Genomic DNA, 22,002 nt, shown 5'->3' on the forward strand with positions numbered 1-22,002 from the left:
CCCTTAGCCACGTACAATGTGTTGGAGCACTAGCCAAAAGAAGCATGTTGAATAATGATGTCATTATGTTACAGAAGTAAACAAAGGAGTCCAATAAAGGTGTTTCAGGCAGGGTGGGCTTGTGTGTGTGTGAGAGAAACTCACTCTGGAGGGAACAGACTTAATAGAGAGGGGGTATGTTTGCAGTAGCACACACTACATGGCAAGTGAGGCTAGGCCAAGGGAGTCGAAGAGAGGAAGGAGAGGAGAGGGGAGCTGTCTCGCATGCTTTCCCAAGCAATTTCACTTCCGTCAGTCCCCCCCCCCCTCTTATGTCAGTCAGAAGGGACAGTATCTTTCTCCCACAACTCCAAACTTACACACACACACACACACACACACACACACACACACACACACACACACACACACTCGACGGGACGTTGCAAGGTTCGCTGCTGCGAGGAGCGGACAGTGTGAGCTGGCTCACTGGTGTGGGGACAGCGAGACACCGCGGAACTCAGCCTGAGCACACACACAAACTCCCAGCCAGGCTGCGGGTGTGTGTGTTGGCTGTGTCTCGCTGTCTCGCAGACGGCCACTGGGCTCACAGGGGGGGGGGGGGGCAGGAGCTCCAACAAGCCGTTTAGGACAGAGAGTGAATACATATACTATACAGAGATGCTGTATGAGAAACCAATGTCAGTTTGGAACATTGAACAATGTAAATCTATTTTAGTAGACCTCAACAATGGAATTATGATCAGTAGAAATGGCCATGACATGGGACCTTTAAGCCTTTGCAGACCATTTACATGCACTTAAAACATTTCATTTTAAATCCAATATACACACTATACAACAACATACAATGCTCATGGATATATCTTGACTAGAATTTTCGAAAACCAAGGGGAATGACTGTATTTTCATTTTTAGATAGTTGTTTATAACAATGAATTCAGTAGCCCAGACTGTTTTGATTGGCAGAAACTGTAAGCAGACTCTGCTGCACACAGCACTACTCTTTGTTTACGTCCCCATGAGGAAACACCAACACATCTCCCACATCTCCTCCTCCACGCTCCACCCTCCCTCAGCTCTCCATCCTCTCCGTGTTTCTCTATAACCTCCGCTCCATAGCAACAGAGCAACCTTCACTAAGTGCTGGCTAAGAGGTTCATGTCCGCCCGCTGTGTTCTTAACACAAACAATAACAGCCAAGATTATTTGGCGGCCTGCATGACATTGAGTTTAATTGTTAATTTCCGTGGAGGTGAAGTGGTGTGAGACTTAAGAGACAAAATCATCTTTTATTCAGGGTTCCTGGTTATTGTCCTCTGCTGTCACCATGGCAAGGAAGCTCTTATTCTACTAACCCTTGTTGAGAGGAGATGCAAGAGGGTTATTATTATTATTGTTAATTCATAATGGACAAAATAGCATTTAGGTAGGTTCTCTCAAAGCTGTATTAAATGAATCATTACCACGTTTTGGTGTCTTCCTTAAATGTCAGTTTTCTTTCCTGGTTCACTTTTGTAATTATCATCTCAGTCTCTTGGGACCTTTACATTTTTGACATGCCTATTTATCTGCTTTACTGAGAACTCTTTCAGAAGTTCTCCCTTTAAATCTGCTAGACATAAATTAAGGAAATAGTGTAAAAACAAGACCGTCTCAAGCATAAAAAGAGCTTTATAGTTGACTACAGTTTCCTGGAAGAGTACATGACGTCCATGTTTTAGTCTGGCTGCACACCTGGGCCCCTTTAAGCACTCACCTGCTAAAGGGAGTTCTCTAAAGGCATCACGTTACAGCAGGTAATACCGTTGTTTTAAAGTCACTGGAGCGAAAAATGACTCTCCCCTCAGCTCTCACCTGTAAAGGCTCAGAGGATGAAAGAACCTGAGTGTATCATTACGCAAATGTCTACATGCAATTTTGATCCTGATATGAGGCTTGAGCAGGATAAAGATCAATACTGTGAGCGAGGCAGTTTGGTCCGCAATGTTGTATGCAAACAAGGATAGCTTTGAGAGCAGTGGTAAACAAAATGGAAGACTCCACCTGAATGATAAAGAGAAAAAATAATAAAATAAATAATGTATCGTATTCGGACCTCTTCCTGTCTGAACTTTTGACCTGCATCACCGATCCTCTGTCGGCGGTGCTTTGATGCTTGCTAGTGAAAATAATAAAAGCAACCCTATTTATCTGTACATGTAGAGAGAAGAAAAGCAGCGAGACCCGAGAAGGAGGACGAGTTGGATTTTTAATGATCTCTATGAATAATAGAAGGACCCCATGGCGTACCCGACACTGGGGAAGTGGTTATTATTCTCCGGTCCTTTGTGACTCCCAGGCAATGATAACATTACAGACCACTCGAGACCACTCGAGACCACATAAACTAATTGGGATTAATTTGACTAATTCTGCAATTACCATTTATAGGGGATTTATAATTTTGGCATGATCATTCTGATAATCATTATAAAATAAGTTAAAACGATCATGATTTCTTTTTTCATTATGTTTGATCTATACCAAACATATGCTTTGTTAAGTCTGGGTAATACAAGTTATAGGCTAGGATAACTCTGCAGCTCCACAATACCTCATTCAAAAAGGTATTTTTAACACAGATTTAGAATTTACCAAATATTGTGCTTGCTGTATTTATATACAAAAAGTTATTATGCAATTTCTATAACATTTAAAATAATTGTGCGGCCCTATTCTTAAGAAATGTGGTCAATTGTATTGTTGTATCTGATTAAGGCTGGAGTTTAAATGGAGAGAAGAACATCTTAAGTGACATGCAAGAGAAAAATGTATGTAGTGAGTAGGGTTGCAAAGGGGCGGAACATTTCCGGTACATTTCCGGAAAGTTTCCATGGGAAGTTAAGCTGGTGAATTTTGGAAATATTCGATGCAAAATTAAACAAAAAATTTAAATTTCAACAGATTTAAAAAAAAAAAAAAAAGTATAACAGAACAAGTTTTAATTATTTTATTGAACAATTATTTGTTTCATTGAAGAACGAAAACAGGAATGTTGAGTTAAATATTACTCATCCCCCCCAACCCCACTCATTAAAAAATGAACAAAAATGCACCCCCATCCAAAAATCCCCACAAAGTCCCATTCTAAATGTTAAATGAAAAGAGCCCTTCCATCCAACTCTGAGTCTCCCTCTTCAGTGTCACTGTCCAGCCTTGTTGAGGTTTGCCTGAATGCAAACCAGTTTGTGTGGTCTCAATAGCCATGCAGTAAGCAGTGTGCTATGGCATGGATATTCAAGTGTACTTGAATGGCATCTGTTTGTTTTAGTCAAGATTATGCTAAGATATACTTTCCCCGACTGTATTTAAGTTCCCTACGAAAAGCCAAGCTTCAATTTAGAAAATTCCCAGTTTATTCCCGTTAATTCCCATGGAAAGTTTCCATCTTTGAAAATTCCTGGAATTGTGCAACCCTAGTAGTGAGTGACACAAGGGGGGAAGTAAGTAAAAACTAACCTCACATTTGTCCAGCTAACATAGGAAACATAGGAAAAAGTGCCGATGTGGCAACAATGGCGGCGTACAGTTGCAGTGACTAAAGAGAATAACGCAGGACCTTTAAGCCGAGCCTTCTGGTCTGATATTCTCTGCCAGGCTCAGATCTGGCAACCCTCCCGTTTGGAGTGGAGCCGCAGTTCGAGGGGAAATTGGAACAAAAAACAAGGCTTCTCTGTGGTACACTGGTGTTATTATTTATTTTATTTACTTATCAAATTATTCAGAGGGAGGGCGGATGGACTTTGTAATCATCAAGGTCGTCTTCCTCTGGCTTTTTCTGGTTTTTAATCTGAGTGACAGCAATGGGGATGGTTCTCTTGTGCTTGAGTCTACAGTACATGTGCTTGTAAAAATACTTCCAAGATGACCAAAAATAGTTTTCTGCTCATTCTCAAAATATCTGTTACCTCATAACTTCTCTTTTAAGCATCTCAACAAAAGCCAAACCTCCGACTGCGCTGCTGAGGAATATAAATCATTCGACAGATCAGAGCTGCACACAAAGACACACTCTCTTCCCTTTGATGTGCTCAATCCTCTCTGCACAATATCAATCTGCTTGTTTGGTGATGAAAGGAATAATCATAATTTGATAGAACAGTTTCTGAAAGAGTTGATGGTGTTTGAGTCCAGTTGTAATTGTGTTGTTTGCTGTAGAGCACCTTGAGAATCCACTGAAAATAAATCATGGTGCTCTGGGTTAGAAAGACCAATTCATGATCCCAGAGTCACAGATCTCAGTTTTTCCAGAGACACATTATGTGAATTTGTCTGTTAACGTATATTCTGTGGATCATTGAAAAACATTGATAACACCACAAAAACTCCTGATCTTGACATGCCATACTTTTACTAGCTATACATTCTCTTTTGAGAATGATGTACTAAGCAAGAGCTGCTTTAACCCTTAGATGCCCGAGTGACTGGACCCTACACTCTTCCATAAGTGGGTCAAAAAGGACCCGTATTAGAATATGTGTTTTTATGCCATTTTTGTCATTTTGGTTAAGAAAATCACCTGTATAATATTTAGTATTATATTTTGGTTCACACTAGAAATATTTTATATTTAATTTTCCAATATAATTTTTGAAAAATGAAAAGTCATTTTTGACCCACTTATGGAAGCTTGAGGTAGTAATACAAAAACTACAATTTCTTAAAATTTAAAATTAGAATGGCACGATATCCAAAACATGTTTTTTGAGGAATAGCTGGAATATGAAATGATGAAAAAATGTAATTACAAAGATGTTGTGGAAATAATTATCATAAGACGCCAATTAGTAACATACAGGACAAACCTCGATGTCTGTTTACCTTCTTTAAGGACACAGGCGGCTTAGCCAATAATGTTATTGTTCCCATTCTGTGACCGGTCAATACTGGGATACAGATGGTCTGTGTTGTGGGTACACTGGGACACTTCCTTCTCTGTATTTGTGGACTCCAAGGTGAAATCTTCGAGGTCATAAGTGTCCGAGGCAAGTAGCTCTGTGTTCCCACACTGTTTAGGCTATCTCCTCAAAATATGTTGTTTACTCTCTGCGAAACCAGTTAGATGGGCTGGCAAGAGAGAGGCTCTCCAGAATTGACGTGGCAACTCTACCGTGGAGTCAGAACCTCTGACTCTTGGATTTGTGATGTGAATACTCTGGTACCAACTCCAAATAAATCACAGTGGTTTGACATCAAAGCTCCGACTCTTCCCGTGTCTCCTTCCTGAGTCGGTGACTCCACTGCATGCTACACAGAAGTTTCCTCTACAAAAGATACTTCAAGAAAACCACCTCACCGGGTCAAAAAAGACCCACTTATGCATCTAAGGGTTAAGATAATGAAGCTTATTTGAAGAAATCTTATTTTTATTTCAATATTTTCAAAGTCTAATTATCTCTGCAATGGCTTATCCTCATTATTGTTTCAAGTCTCAACACAAATCCCATGTTTTAAGATGGATGTTTTCAACAGTGTACTTGCATGGTTTGATAGAGGCCAGACTGAAATACCTCAATAGCTGTTGGTTGATTGCAATAAATTGTTGTACAGGCCATAAATGGTTCAGTCAGTCATGGTCCCCAGACGATGAAGCATATCTAAGTTGTTGAGTTTCCTGTGGGGACACTAGCAGGAGGACATTTGTGTTTTCTCTGATGTCTGAACCATAGACTGTATTTATAGTAAGAACAACTGTTGGACAGATTGCTATTAAATGTGATTCAGGGACTCATAATGGATTGGACTTCAGCTCTACTTTGTGTTAAGTGTCAGTGAGTAAATGTCTGCATGCCAACCAGCTAAACTAAGGTGATGAAGGAGGTACATTAAACCTTCCTTGTGAGCCATGCAGGTATATTAACATTTGGCTCCATGCACTGCTGTGCTTCAGAATACCCTCACAGAGCCGCCGTGTCTTGTTATTTATTGACATTGGTCACTTTAAATTCATGGCTTTCTGTATCAATGTACATGGCCCTGACCACAGATCTCATATTCCTTGTAATCGTACAAATGGGAGTCTTTAAAAAAAAAAAAAAATGGCTTGGTACCTTGCTCCTATAACTCAACTTAATAGAAAGAACACATCAATGTTAGAGTTTTGCCATAAGGTGTGTCAAATATTGATATTACTAACAGGAAATAGTACAAGGCAGGACTGTGTTCTATAAGACATACAGGGTATCCTAAATGTACTCCATCCTGTCATTTTCCTCTGTAAAGGTGTGACGTTTATAAAACACGGTTAGAATAAATACACAGAGAGCAATTGGCACACTAAACAAATTAGCAGCCCTCTAATTGGACCTTCACCTTTTGATGCCCTGTGAAGTGGGTCGTGTAGGATCTGTGCTGAATCACCAATCTGTCTGCTTTGTGGAAATTAAAATCCGCTGCTGTATATTTATAGGAAACAAAGAGCTCAGGGTCTGGTAAGTAAATGACAGCAGACGAATGTTCTGTGAATAAATGCCCACTCTCCTGACAGTCATGTCTGCTGAGATGAATGCCTGCTGGAAGCTGGTGTGAGGGTGTTTGGTACCTTAATGCGTCAGAGGAGATGCTATGAAGCAACACTAAACCTTTCCAGACCTTTAGCGAATTGTTGACGGTGCCTTGCATCTTGTGATTGATCTGTAGTCTTATTGATTTATTGTCTGTGGTGAAGAAGTGTGTGTGTGTGTGGCCTAGCATTACTATACTTATGGGGACCTAAATCTGTTTACACAGTCACGTGTGGGGACTCGCCTCCCTTATGGGGACAAATTGGAGGTCCCCATAAGGGGAATCATTAATTTTAGGGTGAAGACTTGGTTAGGATTAGGGTAAGGTTAAGGTTTAGGGTTAGGCATGTGTTGGTTAGGATAAGTCTCCAGGAAATGCATGTAAGTCAATGTAATGTCCCCTGAAGTGATGTATACATGGTATGTGTGTGTGTGTGTGTGTCATTTTATGGGTTTATAATCAAGGATCCTTCCAAACCACAACATTTACAAACCTATGCCATTTACAAATCTACTTGTATATAGTCTGTACTGTAGTTTGGTGCAGAAATACAACATTGTAAACATGAAAACATCGTGTGTGTGTGTGTGTGTGTGTGTGTGTGTGTGTGTGTGTGTGTGTGTGTGTGTGTGTGTGTGTGTGTGTGTGGTGTGTGTGTGTGTGTGTGTGGTGTGTGTGTGTGTGTGTGTGTGTGTGTGTGTGTGTGTGTGTGTGTGGTGTGTGTGTGTGTGTGTGTGGTGTGTGTGTGTGTGTGTGTGTGTGTGTGTGTGTGTGTGTGTGTGTGTGTGTGTGTGTGTGTGTGTGTGTGTGTGTGTGTGTGTGTGTGTGTGGTGTGTGTGTGTGTGTGTGTGTGTGTGTGTGTGTGTGTAGTGTGTGTGTGTGTGTGTGTGGTGGTGTGTGTGTGTGTGTGTGTGTGTGTAGTGTGTGTGTGTGTGTGTGTGTGTGTGTGTGTGTGTGTGTGTGTGTGTGTGTGTGTGTGTGTGTGTGTGTGTGTGTGTGTGTGTGTGTGTGTGTGTGTGTGTGTGGTTGTGGTTGTGGGAGAAAGATACTGTCCCTTCTGACTGACATAAGAGGGGGGGGGACTGACGGAAGTGAAATTGCTTGGGAAAGCATGCGAGACAGCTCCCATCTCCTCTCCTTCCTCTCTTCGACTCCCTTGGCCTAGCCTCACTAGCCTCACTTGTTCAGCCATGTAGTGTGTGCTACTGCAAACATACCCCCTCTCTATTTAGTCTGTTCCCCAGGGGTAGCTGTAGATATTTAATGGAGGGGAGTGAATCAACTTTATTTTCTCTGTGTGTTTGCAGCCATGCATCAAGCCCTGGACACACTGAGTGACAGCACCAGCTCCACAACGGCCAACGACCTGGACCTCATCTTCCTCAAAGGCATCATGGAGAGCCCAGTGGTGAGAACAGATTGATACTGTACATGTGTTCATATGTAGAGGGATGGACAGGCTAGTGGATGAGACAATGAGAAATGTCTATAATGCATCCAAACAGAATTACCTACCACCAACACAGGATAGTTAGACTCAGTATATGCTCACATTTCCAATATAAATATATTGTGTCAAATTTAAAAATGTTTTTCTGTGTTTTGCCCTACCATTAAAAAGGTGCATGGTTTATGAGAAGTTGTATGAATGTCCTGCAAAACTTAAAAAACACCTATTATCACAACAATTCAAATTGCTTTTAGTAAAGTTTTCATAGCAGTTTGATGCGTCTGAAATAGGATGTTTGGTTAAAAATCAAACATACCAAGGGTTTCTATTCTATTTGGGACGAAGGAGGCCAAATGGTTGCCACCAATGATTGCCTGCCCCCTCCTCAGCCCCAGTGACAGAAAAGATGGATGCCGGAGGGACATGTATTAAAGGCGCAGCAAAGAGAGGCCAGATAATGCATACTTCTGTAACTGCTTTTTTAAAAAAATTTTATACTTTTATTGTCATTACACAGCAGGCCTACTTACTATGTAACAAAATGGTTTCTCTGCATTCGACCCATCCTAGTGTTAGGAGCTTAGTGCTGATAATGATTCAAGCTTTATTTGTTCTTAGGCTATGTATAATGCCACAGGTTGGATGTAGTTCTTTGAATGGTACATTGAATATGCTCCTGTACAGAGTTGGGATCGCTCAGCATTTATTCTGATGCACAAATACTTACTTGGCATGTAACAATATTTGATGGAGAAACTCAGGGAAGGTTCTAGGGACTCTTAACATCTCCACTGTTTCTGAGCCGTCAGTCATTTTTAACAAGACAACATTTCCATCGCCAATCAAAGCAGAAGACTGAAATAGCAGTCAGTGAACAGCTCGGTATCTCGCAGGTTGACGCGAGCAGGTGCAGCATCAGGCTCCGGATCAATGGAGAATCCAGGAATGAATGGCAGCCATTAGGTTTTACAATTATTATAATAAATGTATTACATTATTATACAGAATAAGAAATGACTCAGTAGCATATTGTCAATGCTGTTTTGTTTGAGATGTTACTTAAGAAAGACAATAAGTACAAGGTTAATTGGTACCACGGTGCACAATCATCTTGTATAGTGGCAGAGGATAATATCATTTGCTGCATCTTGTAAAACTCAAATACTTTCTTCTGAAGCACTTGTTTTACAACAGGATTAAAGGGCTTTCATGCTTTTTGTAGTAAAATCCACCTGGTATTTTTCGGGTTTTAACAGTGTAATGATCATTGAGTTGTCCAATATGTTCAAATACGTTGGGTACCTAAGATAAACCATGCTTGATTAGTCTTTTTTCTTACACCTAACACTTGTTTAAACTCCAGCTGATTCCCCAAACACACCGCAAAAGTTCTGCTTTCTCCGGTATAGAAGCCACCCCACTGCTCCCCAGAACTTCAATTTCAGATAACTTTTAAACGTGTGGACTTTTTCAAAAGGAAAAAAAAGTAGAGATGCAGTTCACGTCGTGTACTGAAATTCATTCTGTACCTTTTTCCTTTATGCCGTCTACTGTCATTAGTATGGATTACTGCATCTGTCTTTGAACAGTCAGCGTTAGCCGAGTTGTGCTGGAAGCTGCTCATGGTCTCTCTGTCCTGGGAGATGTATTGGTCTGCAGGGCTCAGACTGAGAAAGAGCCAGAGGTAAAACTTCATAGACTTATTTAGCAGTTTAGAGGCAGGTCTGCTCTGGAAGTTTGAGGATGGACGATCCACAGGAAGCTGTGTAGTGAATACTGCAACCAAAGCCTACCATTTCGCTAAAGCACAGCCACCTCTGCTCCTTTTAAACCTTCTTCACTATCTTTTAAAAGTTTTTTTTACCTAAAGGGGCCATATTATGCTCATTTTCAGGTTCATATTTGTTTCTCTATTGTTACATGTCTCCATGCTTTAATGTTCAAAAAGCTCTTTATTTTTCTCATACTGCCTGTGCTGCAGCACCCAGTCTGCTCTGATTGGTTAGCTGGCTGGCTCTGTTGTGATTGATTGGTCAACCGCTTAGAGATGTCCCGCCCCTTTCTCTATCTCGTAGCGCTAGCGATTAGAAGAGCAAGTGTTATAGTGATGTCACTATGTTATTGAAGAAAAAAGGAGTAGATTGGAGTCATGGGGGGGGGGGGGGTGTGTGGGAGAGAAACTATTGACATACACCAAAGCCTATTACACACTACATGAAAGGGAGACCCCCAAAAAGCATAATAGAGCCCCTTTAAAGTCTGATTGCCTTCCTGTATGTGTGCCTGCGTCGTCTGAGAGCATGACTCGTATTGCATTGTTTGTCTGAGACGGTTCTTGGCGGTACCAGTTTATTGATGAGAATTCCCATAAACGATGAATCTGCTGATGCAAGCGATGCGTAAAGACGCCTTGCTCAAGGATGATTTCCAAGATGACCCCACGCTAGATCTACAAACGCTTAATGTGTCGATAGTGGAACACACTAGCAGAGGGACGTAGCATGCTTGTGTGCATATGGCTCAGGGACTTGAGTGAATTGTCCTGATTGCACCACGCTCACTACAGAATGATGCAATCAGCCCAGCCTGCAATTCCATAATGAATGTGAATGATGATTAGCTCCACAATGAGCAGATATTGACAACAGCAGCTATCATCATGCAAAAGAGTGCTCCATTATTGTCAGTTATGACTGTGGCGCTGCCTCGATGCTTGGCTCTAACCATCAGGTCTGTTGAGACATTAATGAGCGCCGAATGACTCGCTTCTCTTAGACATTTGGTTTTGTTATTCCAAGCAATCATAACTCTCCTGTTCAGACTGTAAATGACACTCCAAGGTCTTTGTGAACAGGGCCATGTGTCCTCCAAAACAATTGTTCTGCTTTATACAGAACAGCTTGTGCAAAACATTACAAAAAAATGTAAGCAGGGTCGTAACAAAATGAGATTTTCATGGTACAATAACATTATCAAGATATCACGTTATATTGTTGAATTATTATTATTTTTACTCCTATTATTTATTTAATTACATTAAATGAAAACAGAACTGTAATTATATACAGAATCATAATTATGGTGAAAAATAGCACGCAACTAAAATATGTTAAGGTGAGTTTATACTATAATCAAGCATCTATTTAACTTTGCAGATACAACAATTAAATAATGTCCTAAGTTTGGTAACTAAATATGCTGCAAGTGCTCCTGTCTGTAGATTTTTAACTCACTTACACACTCGGTTATGTCAGTATTTCTTAAATATTTGAAATAAGCAGATGTACACGGGTCATACTTGAAACACTGAACATAAAATAGGCCTACAACTCTTCTTCTTACCCTCCTTGTTTTTTTCACAGTAGGACATAAAGGTCATGAAATCAGAAGAACGACTGTCCACCTCTGGAAACCGATGAATGTATTCTGATTAACTTTAACTTTATCAGCCACCGTCGATGACCTTTTGTAACACCATTAATCGAGTAACAGTGGAAGCCACTGAGCTAAAGTGTTACATTTTCTCCTTTCACAAGAGAAGGCTAACTAAACCATCAAAGTGTCTCATGGAGATGCAGAATACAATCTTCACTCTGCTTTGTCATTTCCCTTTTGCCTTGAGGACAGCCGTGCTCATTGGCCTTTTATAGCTGTAACGTCTAGGTGGGGAGGAGGAAGATTAGCAGTGTCTGGTAATGAGACTTTTGAAAGCAACACATTTCAGTACTTGGCAGAGTAATTCAATGATGGTGTATATTAACAACCTGAAAGGCTATAATGCACAATACAAAGGGACGGTATGAAAACATGCTCATGTTCTTGACGTAGATAGTAATTTCATCGCTTTGAGTAATACAAACTAATTTAAAGGTCACCTATTATGCAAAATCCACTTGTTCATGTCTCTTCTACATCACCATGTGTCCCCTCTGTGGAAAGAGACTCTGAAAGTTTGAGGCAAAAAGATTCTCTCTCTTTTTGTCCTGATCCATTTATATAAAAACCTGTCTGAAAACGAGCTGATCAGATTTTGGCCACTTAATGATGTCATAACGATTTTTTGGCTTGTGTAACCATTAGCCAATCAGCAACCAAGGTAACCCCGCCCCCCCTAATCACCTGAATCTCCTCCTAGAGCACCATTGTGTTCTTTGTAACCAAATGTCTCTCAGAGGGGCGTGGGGAGGGGCTCCTTATTTACATCTAAAGTAACAGACAGAGAATCAGCACTTTTGAAACGGGGCTGAAACAGAGGGGATTATGGGTAATGCTGCAATGATCTGTTTGGTGTTTGGAGCCAAACACTTCAGAGACAGGTTTGTATAGATCTGAGACCTATAATATATTGATGAAAAACAGTGTAATAGGGGACCTTTAAAGTAATGTCAAAACCGACACATGCCTATGAAATGTTGCTCTCACAACGGTGTAATCACATAACATAGCTTCCATGCTGGCATGTTGTTGGAAGGCCAGACTCTGACTGCTCGCTCCATCAGGTTACAAAGAATTCTGCCAAAACTCAAAATGAGCTAAAGTCCCTCTGCTGCACCACTGAATCACAGCCTTTTAACTTTGTATGTGTGCTGTGCCTGTGGCCTCGTGCGTGCAGAGTGTGTGAACTACATTGCATGGGATGATTTGTGTGTACATGCAGGCTTTACTGAATATATATGTGTGTGTATCTGTGCACCAAATCCTGTCTCTCAGCGGGGATTCCTCCTCTCTTCCTCAGCAAACAAACACCGCCGCTGCCATGGTACCTGATCCCACCAGACAAATCCTCCCTGGGATTGTCTGACACCGTGAATGCTCAGAAACAAGATTGCTTGTTGTATCGTTGCAAGTAGTGCTACTGTAAACTATGGAAAAACAGCTGTATGTAATTGGCATTTTTTCTTATTGGTTGTTCATTACTGTACATTTTAGAACAGAAATCATTTAGTACTTTGCCGTATTTACCCGTAGTTCGTCACCCAATCTTATAACAGGATCATATCCCAAAACAAAAAGCCAGCCCATGATACAAACTGCTCCAAAATGCAGCAGATGGGGAAAGGATAAAGTCGTACATTTTTTATATGCGACCTCGCACCAGAGATGTTGAAGCCATATCCAATAATAGACACCCGTGTCCGTGGCAGCAGAGAAGGAGAAAGTGAAATATTGATGTTTCACAGCGAACACATGGAAGAAGCCTACATGACGCTAGATTCGACTCAAGTTTGTTTTCTGTCTTACTGTATCTTGCATTGAGGATTTATGAGCGCAGTGTTGCTCTCAGCGGGGGATGGGGGGGGGGGCAATTCAGGTCTCTGTTTCTGTGTTAACGTGCCCTTTTCTGTGTTAATGAATCAAAGAAAAAAAGCCCCGCAGAGGTCGGAAAACATTTCATTATAGCTCAGCAAGGTGCATCCACTGCTCACTGAGAAGCTACACTAATGGAGTTTGATGTTATTGATGCTTCTCCTGAAAGAATGGTAAAGGTAATCAGGTAATCCAAAGGTGTCATTTACACTGGGAACCAAGGGGACATAATCCCAACACAGATAACGAGAACGCTTTAAGGATGGTTTATTTTCACAATAACACAGCAGACGATGTAAATATAGAAAAACACATTTGCATTGTAACATAAGCTTTAAAGGGAAAACAAAGCCTACTGATTCTAAAATGACTCAAAAGTGCACCGTTAACTTAGTTTAAAGAAGCCCTATTATGCTTTTGGGGGTTTCCTTTTCCTGTAGTGTGTTATATAGGTTTATATAAATGCTCTGCAAAGGCTAACATAAGGCTATGGATGACTGTAAATGACAATTTGTTTGCATTGTTGAATCTGTAATAGCTCTTTTGATGCACATAATTATCAATCTCATACTAATACATCTATTATAAATCCTAAAATCCCATGTGGACGATCGTTCCAAAAACATATACATACATTTTTTTATCTGAGCCCTCATGGTCTGACCACTTTTCAACACAAAGTGACCCCCTTGAACCCTAGCCCTGAAGGTATACTCCTAATAATCCCATCTAGTTTTTATTCATTAAATCCCAGGCCCATGAGCAGTTTGAGGAACCCAAGCTGGAGGCTGTGAGGGAGAACAACGTGGAGCTGGTGCAGGACATCCTGAACGAGCTGAACCCGCTCACAGACAGCAGCCAGGCGGTGGACGAGCTGGTCCGCATCCTGAAGGAGCCTCACTTCCAGGTCTGTCCTCCAGCAGCACATGGCAGCTTTCATTAACAGGCACTCAGCCCTCAAGCCTTTGATTACTGCTGCTCGTGCTTAATGATGCATGTGGTGCTAGCATGGATTAGACTGGTTCGGATGATGCGTCACAATAACTCAGAGCAAGAATACATGATTTGTGTTTCATAGCATTATTTTATTCTATTTCTCAACGTCATCATCTGTAGGGCTGCACGATTCGGAAGAAATAACTTCTGATTATTACTTGTGATTATTTTTGACTATATATCCACAATACTGGAGGGATTAATCATTTTGGATCATTATACTCATTATTTTCTATTATCATCAATATGTGTAGGCCGGGTTATCTCTGCAGCTCCACATTACTTCATTCTAAATGGTATTTTATTTCATATTAGGCTTTTAACAATTGTTGTGCTTGCTGCGATTTGAATATTGCACTATCCATTTATGTGTTTTCAAGAAAATCCCATCCATTTCGCCGCCCTTATCCCCTGTGTTTATTCTCCCCTGCTGTTCTGCACACAGTCCCTCCTTGAGACCCATGATTCTGTGGCGTCCAAAAACTACGAGACCCCCCCCTCCAGCCCCTGCTCCTTCATGGACGCAGAGCTCAACAACCAGCCCGTTCCCCCAGACGCCGTCCGGATGGTGGGCATCAGAAAAGTGTCTGGCGAGCACCTGGTGAGTCTGCAACCCATTTGAATCAGAGGCAGGAGAGAGGCTTCCTGTAAAATGTGAACAGATACAACTCATGATTTGTGTTTTTTGGAGCAGCATATGCACTCAGTTTAATGAGATGTTTTTGTAGCTTTGTTAAGAAGAGAAACAAGTCAGATTTATACGGCTTTTTAGCACACAACATGGGGATTGATCTGAAGCATCTTGACATCATAAAGGAATCAGTGATAACTCGGCCAGGTGCTCTCTTGTCTCACTTTCTCATCATAAACTCTCCAACGCCAACTGTCTCTCAGAAGGTTCTGAAGTGTCATTTGCATGATACTTTACTTTACATTACATGTCACTTGCTTTCATCCAAAGCGACTTACATACTCAATACTGTGGGCAATCCCCAGAGGAGCAATTTGAGGTGAAGTGTCTCAGGGACACAACGACATGCTGACTGCAGTGGGGTTTATTTATTTATATATTTATTTGACAGGGACAGTGATTGACATTTCTGTAAATGCGGCAGAGTTAGCCAACAGGCTATTTTTCGTCTGTAGTCCCTGGACAGATGTTGAAAGTCATCCTAAAAACAAAAATTCACTTCAAATAACAGGTAAATACAATCAGTAAAACAACATTCAACAGAGATGCTTATTTTATGATAAAAGCATATATAAAAACAAAACTAAAATACATATTCACAAAGCAGACAGATAGCAACAGGTCAAGGCACATGTACAAACAGAGCGTTGTAAAGTGCAGATTGTGTCAGTGTTGACAGAGCTGACTTTCCACTAACCATGTTTTTAAGTCTGAACCTGTGCTCCCCTGATCCGAACACCTACACACAGACCACTGCGCCACAGCCTACCCCTTTACTTTATAAAGTAACTGATACCAAATTGTGTTAATACTGTGCAACACTGGAGCATAAATGGGACAAAACTGTCAGTAATATTCCTGTCAAACAAACCAACACACCCTGAAATATATCTTATTATGAATGTTACTAATGGAAGAGTTGGAACCGATTTTTGTAGCTGGCATCTGGTCACCATTACAGTAATTGATATATTAGCTTCACCACTTAGCCATGGCACTTCCTGCTTGTTGACAACCCTCAACTTCGCCGCCTCCTACGTGCCTTTTGAACTGCTGAGGAATGAAGGACATCGCAATACTGTTAACTCATTAAAAACTAAAAGCTGTACTGTGATTGTTCTCGAGAGTTGACCCACTTGTGTGTTGACCCGTTTGTATCTTGTTGGTCGAATGCACTTATTGTAAGTCGCTTTGGATAAAAGCGTCAGCTAAATGCAATGTTATGTAATGTGTGTGTAGGGAGTGACGTTTCGGGTGGAGAGCGGCGAGCTGGTGATTGCCAGGATCCTCCACGGCGGCATGATCGACCAGCAGGGTCTGCTCCACGTGGGTGACATCATCAAGGAGGTGAACGCCAAGGAGGTGGGCAATGACCCCAAAGTGCTGCAGGAGATGCTGAAGGAGGCGAGCGGCAGCGTGGTGCTGAAGATCCTGCCCAGCTACCAGGAGCCACACACACCCAGACAGGTCAGCACACATCAGGTCTAACGCATATCCTGCTGCATATGCACAGTTAGACTCCTGTTTTAACTCGAACAACCCACCCATAAAGATAGATCTTTATTTGTCATTGTACAGGTACAACGAAATTACAATAAACTCAAGTTGCCAACACGCAACAACAAGACAATATAAAAACAACAAGACAATATAAAAACAACAAGACACTATAAAAACAATAAATGGGACTTAAAAAAGACATGATAGATCAGTGTTTCTCAAACTTTTTCATACCAAGGACCACTTAACCAATAAAAAAACACTCGCGGACCACCTAACTCCAAAAATATCCCAAAACACATCGTTTTTCTAGAACAGATTAGAAATTGCCTGAAAATGTTACAAACAAGTGGCAACATGTGTGATGAAGGTGTTGCGCTGGGCTATATCATGCAATTGAAAGTGAAACTTAAGCTCGCTCCATTGCGGAGATATTCCCACGAGAGTGCGGAAAACTTTTATTTATTTATTTCAAATGTGAAATGTTACCAATATACTCACGGAACACTAGGGGGCGCTCACGGACCACCAGTGGTCCGCGGACCACACTTTGAGAAGCACCGTATAGGGAATATGTACATAAATAAATTATAAATAAATTAAATTGCACGATTGCACGGAAGGCTTATATAATTTAAATATTAGCAGCGTTTAGTGCACATATGGCCCTGGGGGGGGGGGGGGAGGAACTGAACTTGAGTCTGTTTGTCCGGGAAGACATGGTACGGAAGCGCCTGCCTCAGCGCAGCCGTACGAAGTGCTCGTTACCCGGGTGGTGTGGGTCCCATAAATACACATAATTGGAAGAAAAACTTTTGCAGTGTATAAGAAGTACTTGTGCTTCACAGAGGACATCACATCAAGAAATGTAAAAGGCAAGGCAATTCCAAGTGCTTTACAAAATATGAAAAAACCTTAAAAGCATTAAGATAAAGTGCAGCTGAAACGCTTTATAAAATGATATTTAAGTACATTCAAAGCGGTCTTTAAAAAGCCAGGAGAATGATAGAAAAATTAAACAAGCTATAATAGAATAAGACATGTATAAAATACAAGAATACAAGTCAGAGTGCAGTGTAGAATAATTCAACTAGAATGGCACTTAGGGAGCCCAGACCTGGTGCTTTTTCCAGAGTTAGGAAGTCTTTCTTTAAAATGTATTGTGTTTATGAGCTTTAAGTTTTAATTTGGAAACAATTGACGTTTAAGAAGATGTGTTGTATTGTATTGCTTGGAGACATAAAACAATATTGTTAACTGTTTGAAAGTGGGCTTTCACATGAATTGTGCGAGTCGGAATCACATTTTTTATTCCGACACCATAGGACACATGTTGCACACATTCCCTGTCTTGTAATGTTGCTGAAAGTTAACATGGTGTATCGGCAACATGATTTTGATCCCTCCAAAATCTTATGAGTTCTTCTGAGGTTGATTAAATTAGGCAATTTGTGTAACCATAATCCTGGTGACAGACAGAAAAGCTGAATAGAAAACCTCCTTGTCGACGGGTTATAAGACATATAGTTCCCTAAATATGAAAAATCAGTTTATGACAGGATGCATGTTGTTTGTATCCATTTTGTGATTGTTAAGAACAGTTACCACAACTATAGCTGTGTTTTAAAATGTCTTCCACATTAAATCTCAAGCTCTTTCAAAGTAAAACACCCTTGCTTTGATCAGCGATCCTTGAGTACATGATGTACAAAATGTTCTGATTAGTTTGAAAGGATACTGTCACTTCCATCAGTCAAGTGAGTGCCGCTCTCCGTCCCCCCTGGCTCTCTCCCTGCAGCCTGTAACCTTGCATGCTGTGCCAAGAATCATATATCTAATTCTATAGCGGGACCTTGTAGGTGACATTGGGTATTTTGCTTTGAAATCTGCTCTAGAGTTTTGTCACTTATTCAAATGTAGAGCAATTTTATGCTCATATATTATGAATGAAAAAGTTAAGCCTTCCAGATGAGAAAGGAAAAAGAGTGATCCCACAGACAGCTCGTGACGCTGGAGTCCTTGTACTTTTCATCATGTCCATGGTTGTAAAGTTCAAATTGTATTTTAGATTGTTTGAAATGAAATACTTTTTACAAGACATAGTTTTAAGACTGCTGAAAAAAATCACGATGTGTTTGTGACTCTCCTTGGGTTATGTTTGCTCGCTTAGCTTTTCTAAGAGCTGGAGGAGACACTGAAAATATGACCCAGTTTAGAGTGAGGTAAAGAAAAGGGTTATGTATCCTGGTGATGCCAATAGGATGGAAGGATGGAACATTTTAGGATGCAGTACATACAGCTAAAAGAAAATTGGGCTCAATCTCCGTGACTGATTTGTCTCAGCGGTAGGGAAGAGGAACACAAGAGCTTGAAGAAGCTGTGCCAAATGAATTCCTTACACTACACCAAAATATACTAGAACATTATTTACTAGAAAATGATGTGGAGAGGAGGATTATTATCCGCACAGACATGCATGAATTTGAAGCACATTATTGCTGTTGGGTGCAAAGAATCACTGGAACTCAATAAAAAGGATACAAGTTTATTTTCCATTGGATGAGATGAGCCACTGGGCATTCGGTCAGTCCACCACTTGGTCCAGACAGATTATCTCATCAACTATTAGATGTGTTTCAATGAGAATGTGTACAGACATCCACAATGCCCAGATGAGGACCTCTGACTGAAGTGATCACCTGACTTTTAGCTAGCTACTGTAGGGTGGCATTTGTGTTTTTGAGTGAAAATCTCTCGAAAAATATTGATTGGATTGCCATTACACTTTCTAAACACATTCAAGTGATCCACAGGAAGAATTGTAATTTTTTTTTGGCAGATTAACTACATTTTTAGGCTAACAGCCCAATGCTTTGGTTTATGACAACTACCTGGATCTAATGATATTTCCATTAGCCTCTGCTGTGCTTTGTATTCATTACTAGTTAGGAATTGTAAGCATCACTGGAGACAATCTGTCTTACTTGCATTAGCATTTAGCTCAAAGCCTGTCACACAGATGACTGTATAGTATACACCTTTGTATACACATGGCTAATTAGCTAATGTTATCATTGTCACTGGATATTCTGCCCACACTGCTTTAGCATTTACCTTAAACCACTCACAGAGGCTATGGCTGTATACATGTTTATACATATGGCTAATTAGCACATTTGAGCTCTGTCCCTGTAAACAGGATGCGATAATAGCATTAGCATTTAGCTTAAAGTACTTATAGAGGCTATGGCTGTATATTCTTGTTACATGATTCTTTTGGCTTCAAATTAGAGTTCAATATCAGAGAATTACCTCAGCCTCTAGGAACTGTGTAATATTCATTATGAAATGAAAACATGCAAACTATGCCAAAACTGGAATTGGCAGCTTTACAGATGACAGCAGCTATACAGTAGTTGTTCTTCTGTTCTGGTAAGACCAGTAGAAACTCTTGAGGAGCAGCCACACATGCTTTTATGTTAGAAAATGCCCTCACATTTCTTAGGGTCATCCACTGAAAAGAGTGTGTTTTGAGGCATGGCTCTTTGGAACATTTCTAAAGGTGCAGACTTTTCTGTAAGAACACATTCCTGCTGTCTTCTGAAGACCTTCACTTTGTAAAACCAGAGTGTAAGTGTTTGGGTATTGCCTTTTTTTCTATGGTCTCAGCTCCTGATATCAAAGTGCCCACTTGAGCCCCTAATTGTGGCCGTCCGTCAGAGATGATAAAGAATAAATTGGGTTTGCTCACACGGTAAAGTGCTGTAGGAGAACGTCGAACTGTGCCAAGAGCTGCAATGATTCGAGTTGTTTGCAAAAGTTCTGTGTGTCACGCCTCGAGCCCTGCCATCGCATGGTGACTAAACTCAACTGACAGCTCCCTTTGGCCTGTGTGTGTGTGTGTGTGTGTGTGTGTGTGTGTGTGTGTGTGTGTGTGTGTGTGTGTGTGGTGTGTGTGTGTGTGTGTGTGTGTGTGTGTGTGTGTGTGTGTGTGTGTGTGTGTGTGTGTGTGTGTGTGTGTGTGTGTGTGTGTGTGTGTGTGTGTGTGTGTGTGTGTGTGTGTGTGTGTGTGTGTGTGTGTGTGTGTGTGTGTGTGTGTGTGTGTGTGTGTGTGTGTGAAACTCATCCCCATGCAACAATACAATAAGCCACACACACATTACAGTAAGAGCTTGCAGCCTTGTTTCTATGTTCATGCATCAGTTCAGTACGAGGAAAGGCATCAAGTGCAATGGTGGGGGGGGATGGGATGGTTGCCATGGCTACAGATTTTGGCTCTCTTATTATTTCTATGTGTCAGTCAGACTCAAGGTGCGGTCAGTGGGGGCGATACAGGGTTTTGCTTTATGAGCTTAATCGTGAATCCTTGAGGTGTTGTGAAAGTGAGCCGAGAGATGAAGTGGGCTCAAACTGATCGAGGCTGTTTCAAAGTGATGGACACTTTACACGCCCAATGTGCCTACTGCATATCATGTTCTGCTTGTACACACCGAGGCAGCGGGGGAATACATCCCCAGCCTAAATGTGTATTTTTCAATCTGTTTTGACATCCATTATGGGGAATCTTTCTGACACCTTCCCTCCTTTCCCTGTCTTTATCCATTCAGGCCTTTGTAAAGTGTCACTTTGACTACGACCCATCCCATGATAACCTGATTCCCTGCAGGGAAGCGGGGCTCGGCTTCAACAGCGGAAACATTCTGCAGATTTTCAACCAGGAGGACCTGAACTGGTGGCAGGTGAGTAAAGCCAAGGATATTCAGCATTTTTCTGTGCATTTATTACCTCAGCTAAGACTAAAGGGTTTTATTCTTTTGCTTGTTCTGTGTGCTCTCGCAGGCCTGCCACATAGAAGGAGGCAGTGCAGGTCTCATCCCAAGCCAGCTGCTGGAGGAGAAAAGGAAAGCGTTTGTGAAGAGAGATCTGGAGCTCACTACCACAGGTACACCTCTCACGGCTCACAGCAGAGCAGAGGAGCTCCTCTCATTATGTAGATTCGACACAGACTCCTCGCCGCACTAACGCACCGGCAACAAAGACGGCATCTGTTCCTCTCCACATCATACACACATTTCATCTGGCGCCGGCTGCTCATCCAGCAAACCTAGTCTGTTTCTCCGTCAGTGAGCACTGGAGAGCTGGTAATGAGCTCCGGCGAGCTGGTAATGAGCTCCGGCGTGATTAAGGAGGCCTGATTCCAATCTGCTTGTTATTAAGCTGCAGGGTCCTACATTCACAAACAGCTCCTCCAGAGAAAGCACGCTGATTTAGGAGAGCTGATAAGACCCCCGTAAATACAAACCTGATCAATAATCATCTCTTCTCTTGAGAGATGTGCAGTGAAAAGAGCCTCTGGTCCTTAAGATCTATCTGATCTCAACAAAACAGGTGGTGAGTCACAGTCAGCAGCTCGGCCTTCAGGAAGATGACAGCAAACTGTGCTGCCCTTGGAGCGCGGGAAGGACACATCTGTCCGCTTTCCACACATCATACCTACTGGGGGCATGATTTG

The 22,002-nt window shown here is 41.4% G+C and overlaps 1 protein-coding gene across 4 annotated transcripts in view; it reads left to right on the forward strand.

Moving 5' to 3' along the window:
- Positions 1-22,002, forward strand: part of mpp2b (membrane protein, palmitoylated 2b (MAGUK p55 subfamily member 2)) — a 51,753-nt gene that overhangs the window by 26,350 nt on the left and 3,401 nt on the right. For 2 of the 4 annotated variants that reach the window (XM_034214499.1, XM_034214497.1), the window contains 6 exons: positions 7,854-7,954; positions 14,037-14,210; positions 14,745-14,900; positions 16,230-16,457; positions 21,098-21,229; positions 21,330-21,432. In XM_034214499.1, coding sequence (XP_034070390.1) covers positions 7,854-7,954; positions 14,037-14,210; positions 14,745-14,900; positions 16,230-16,457; positions 21,098-21,229; positions 21,330-21,432 — 894 coding nt within the window. The remainder of the gene's footprint in view (positions 1-7,853; positions 7,955-14,036; positions 14,211-14,744; positions 14,901-16,229; positions 16,458-21,097; positions 21,230-21,329; positions 21,433-22,002) is intronic. The other 2 variants (XM_034214500.1, XM_034214498.1) reach the window with 1 other exon arrangement.

This window comes from Gymnodraco acuticeps, unplaced genomic scaffold (genome assembly GCF_902827175.1).
Source record: "Gymnodraco acuticeps unplaced genomic scaffold, fGymAcu1.1, whole genome shotgun sequence".
Taxonomy (NCBI): Eukaryota; Metazoa; Chordata; class Actinopteri; order Perciformes; family Bathydraconidae; genus Gymnodraco; species Gymnodraco acuticeps.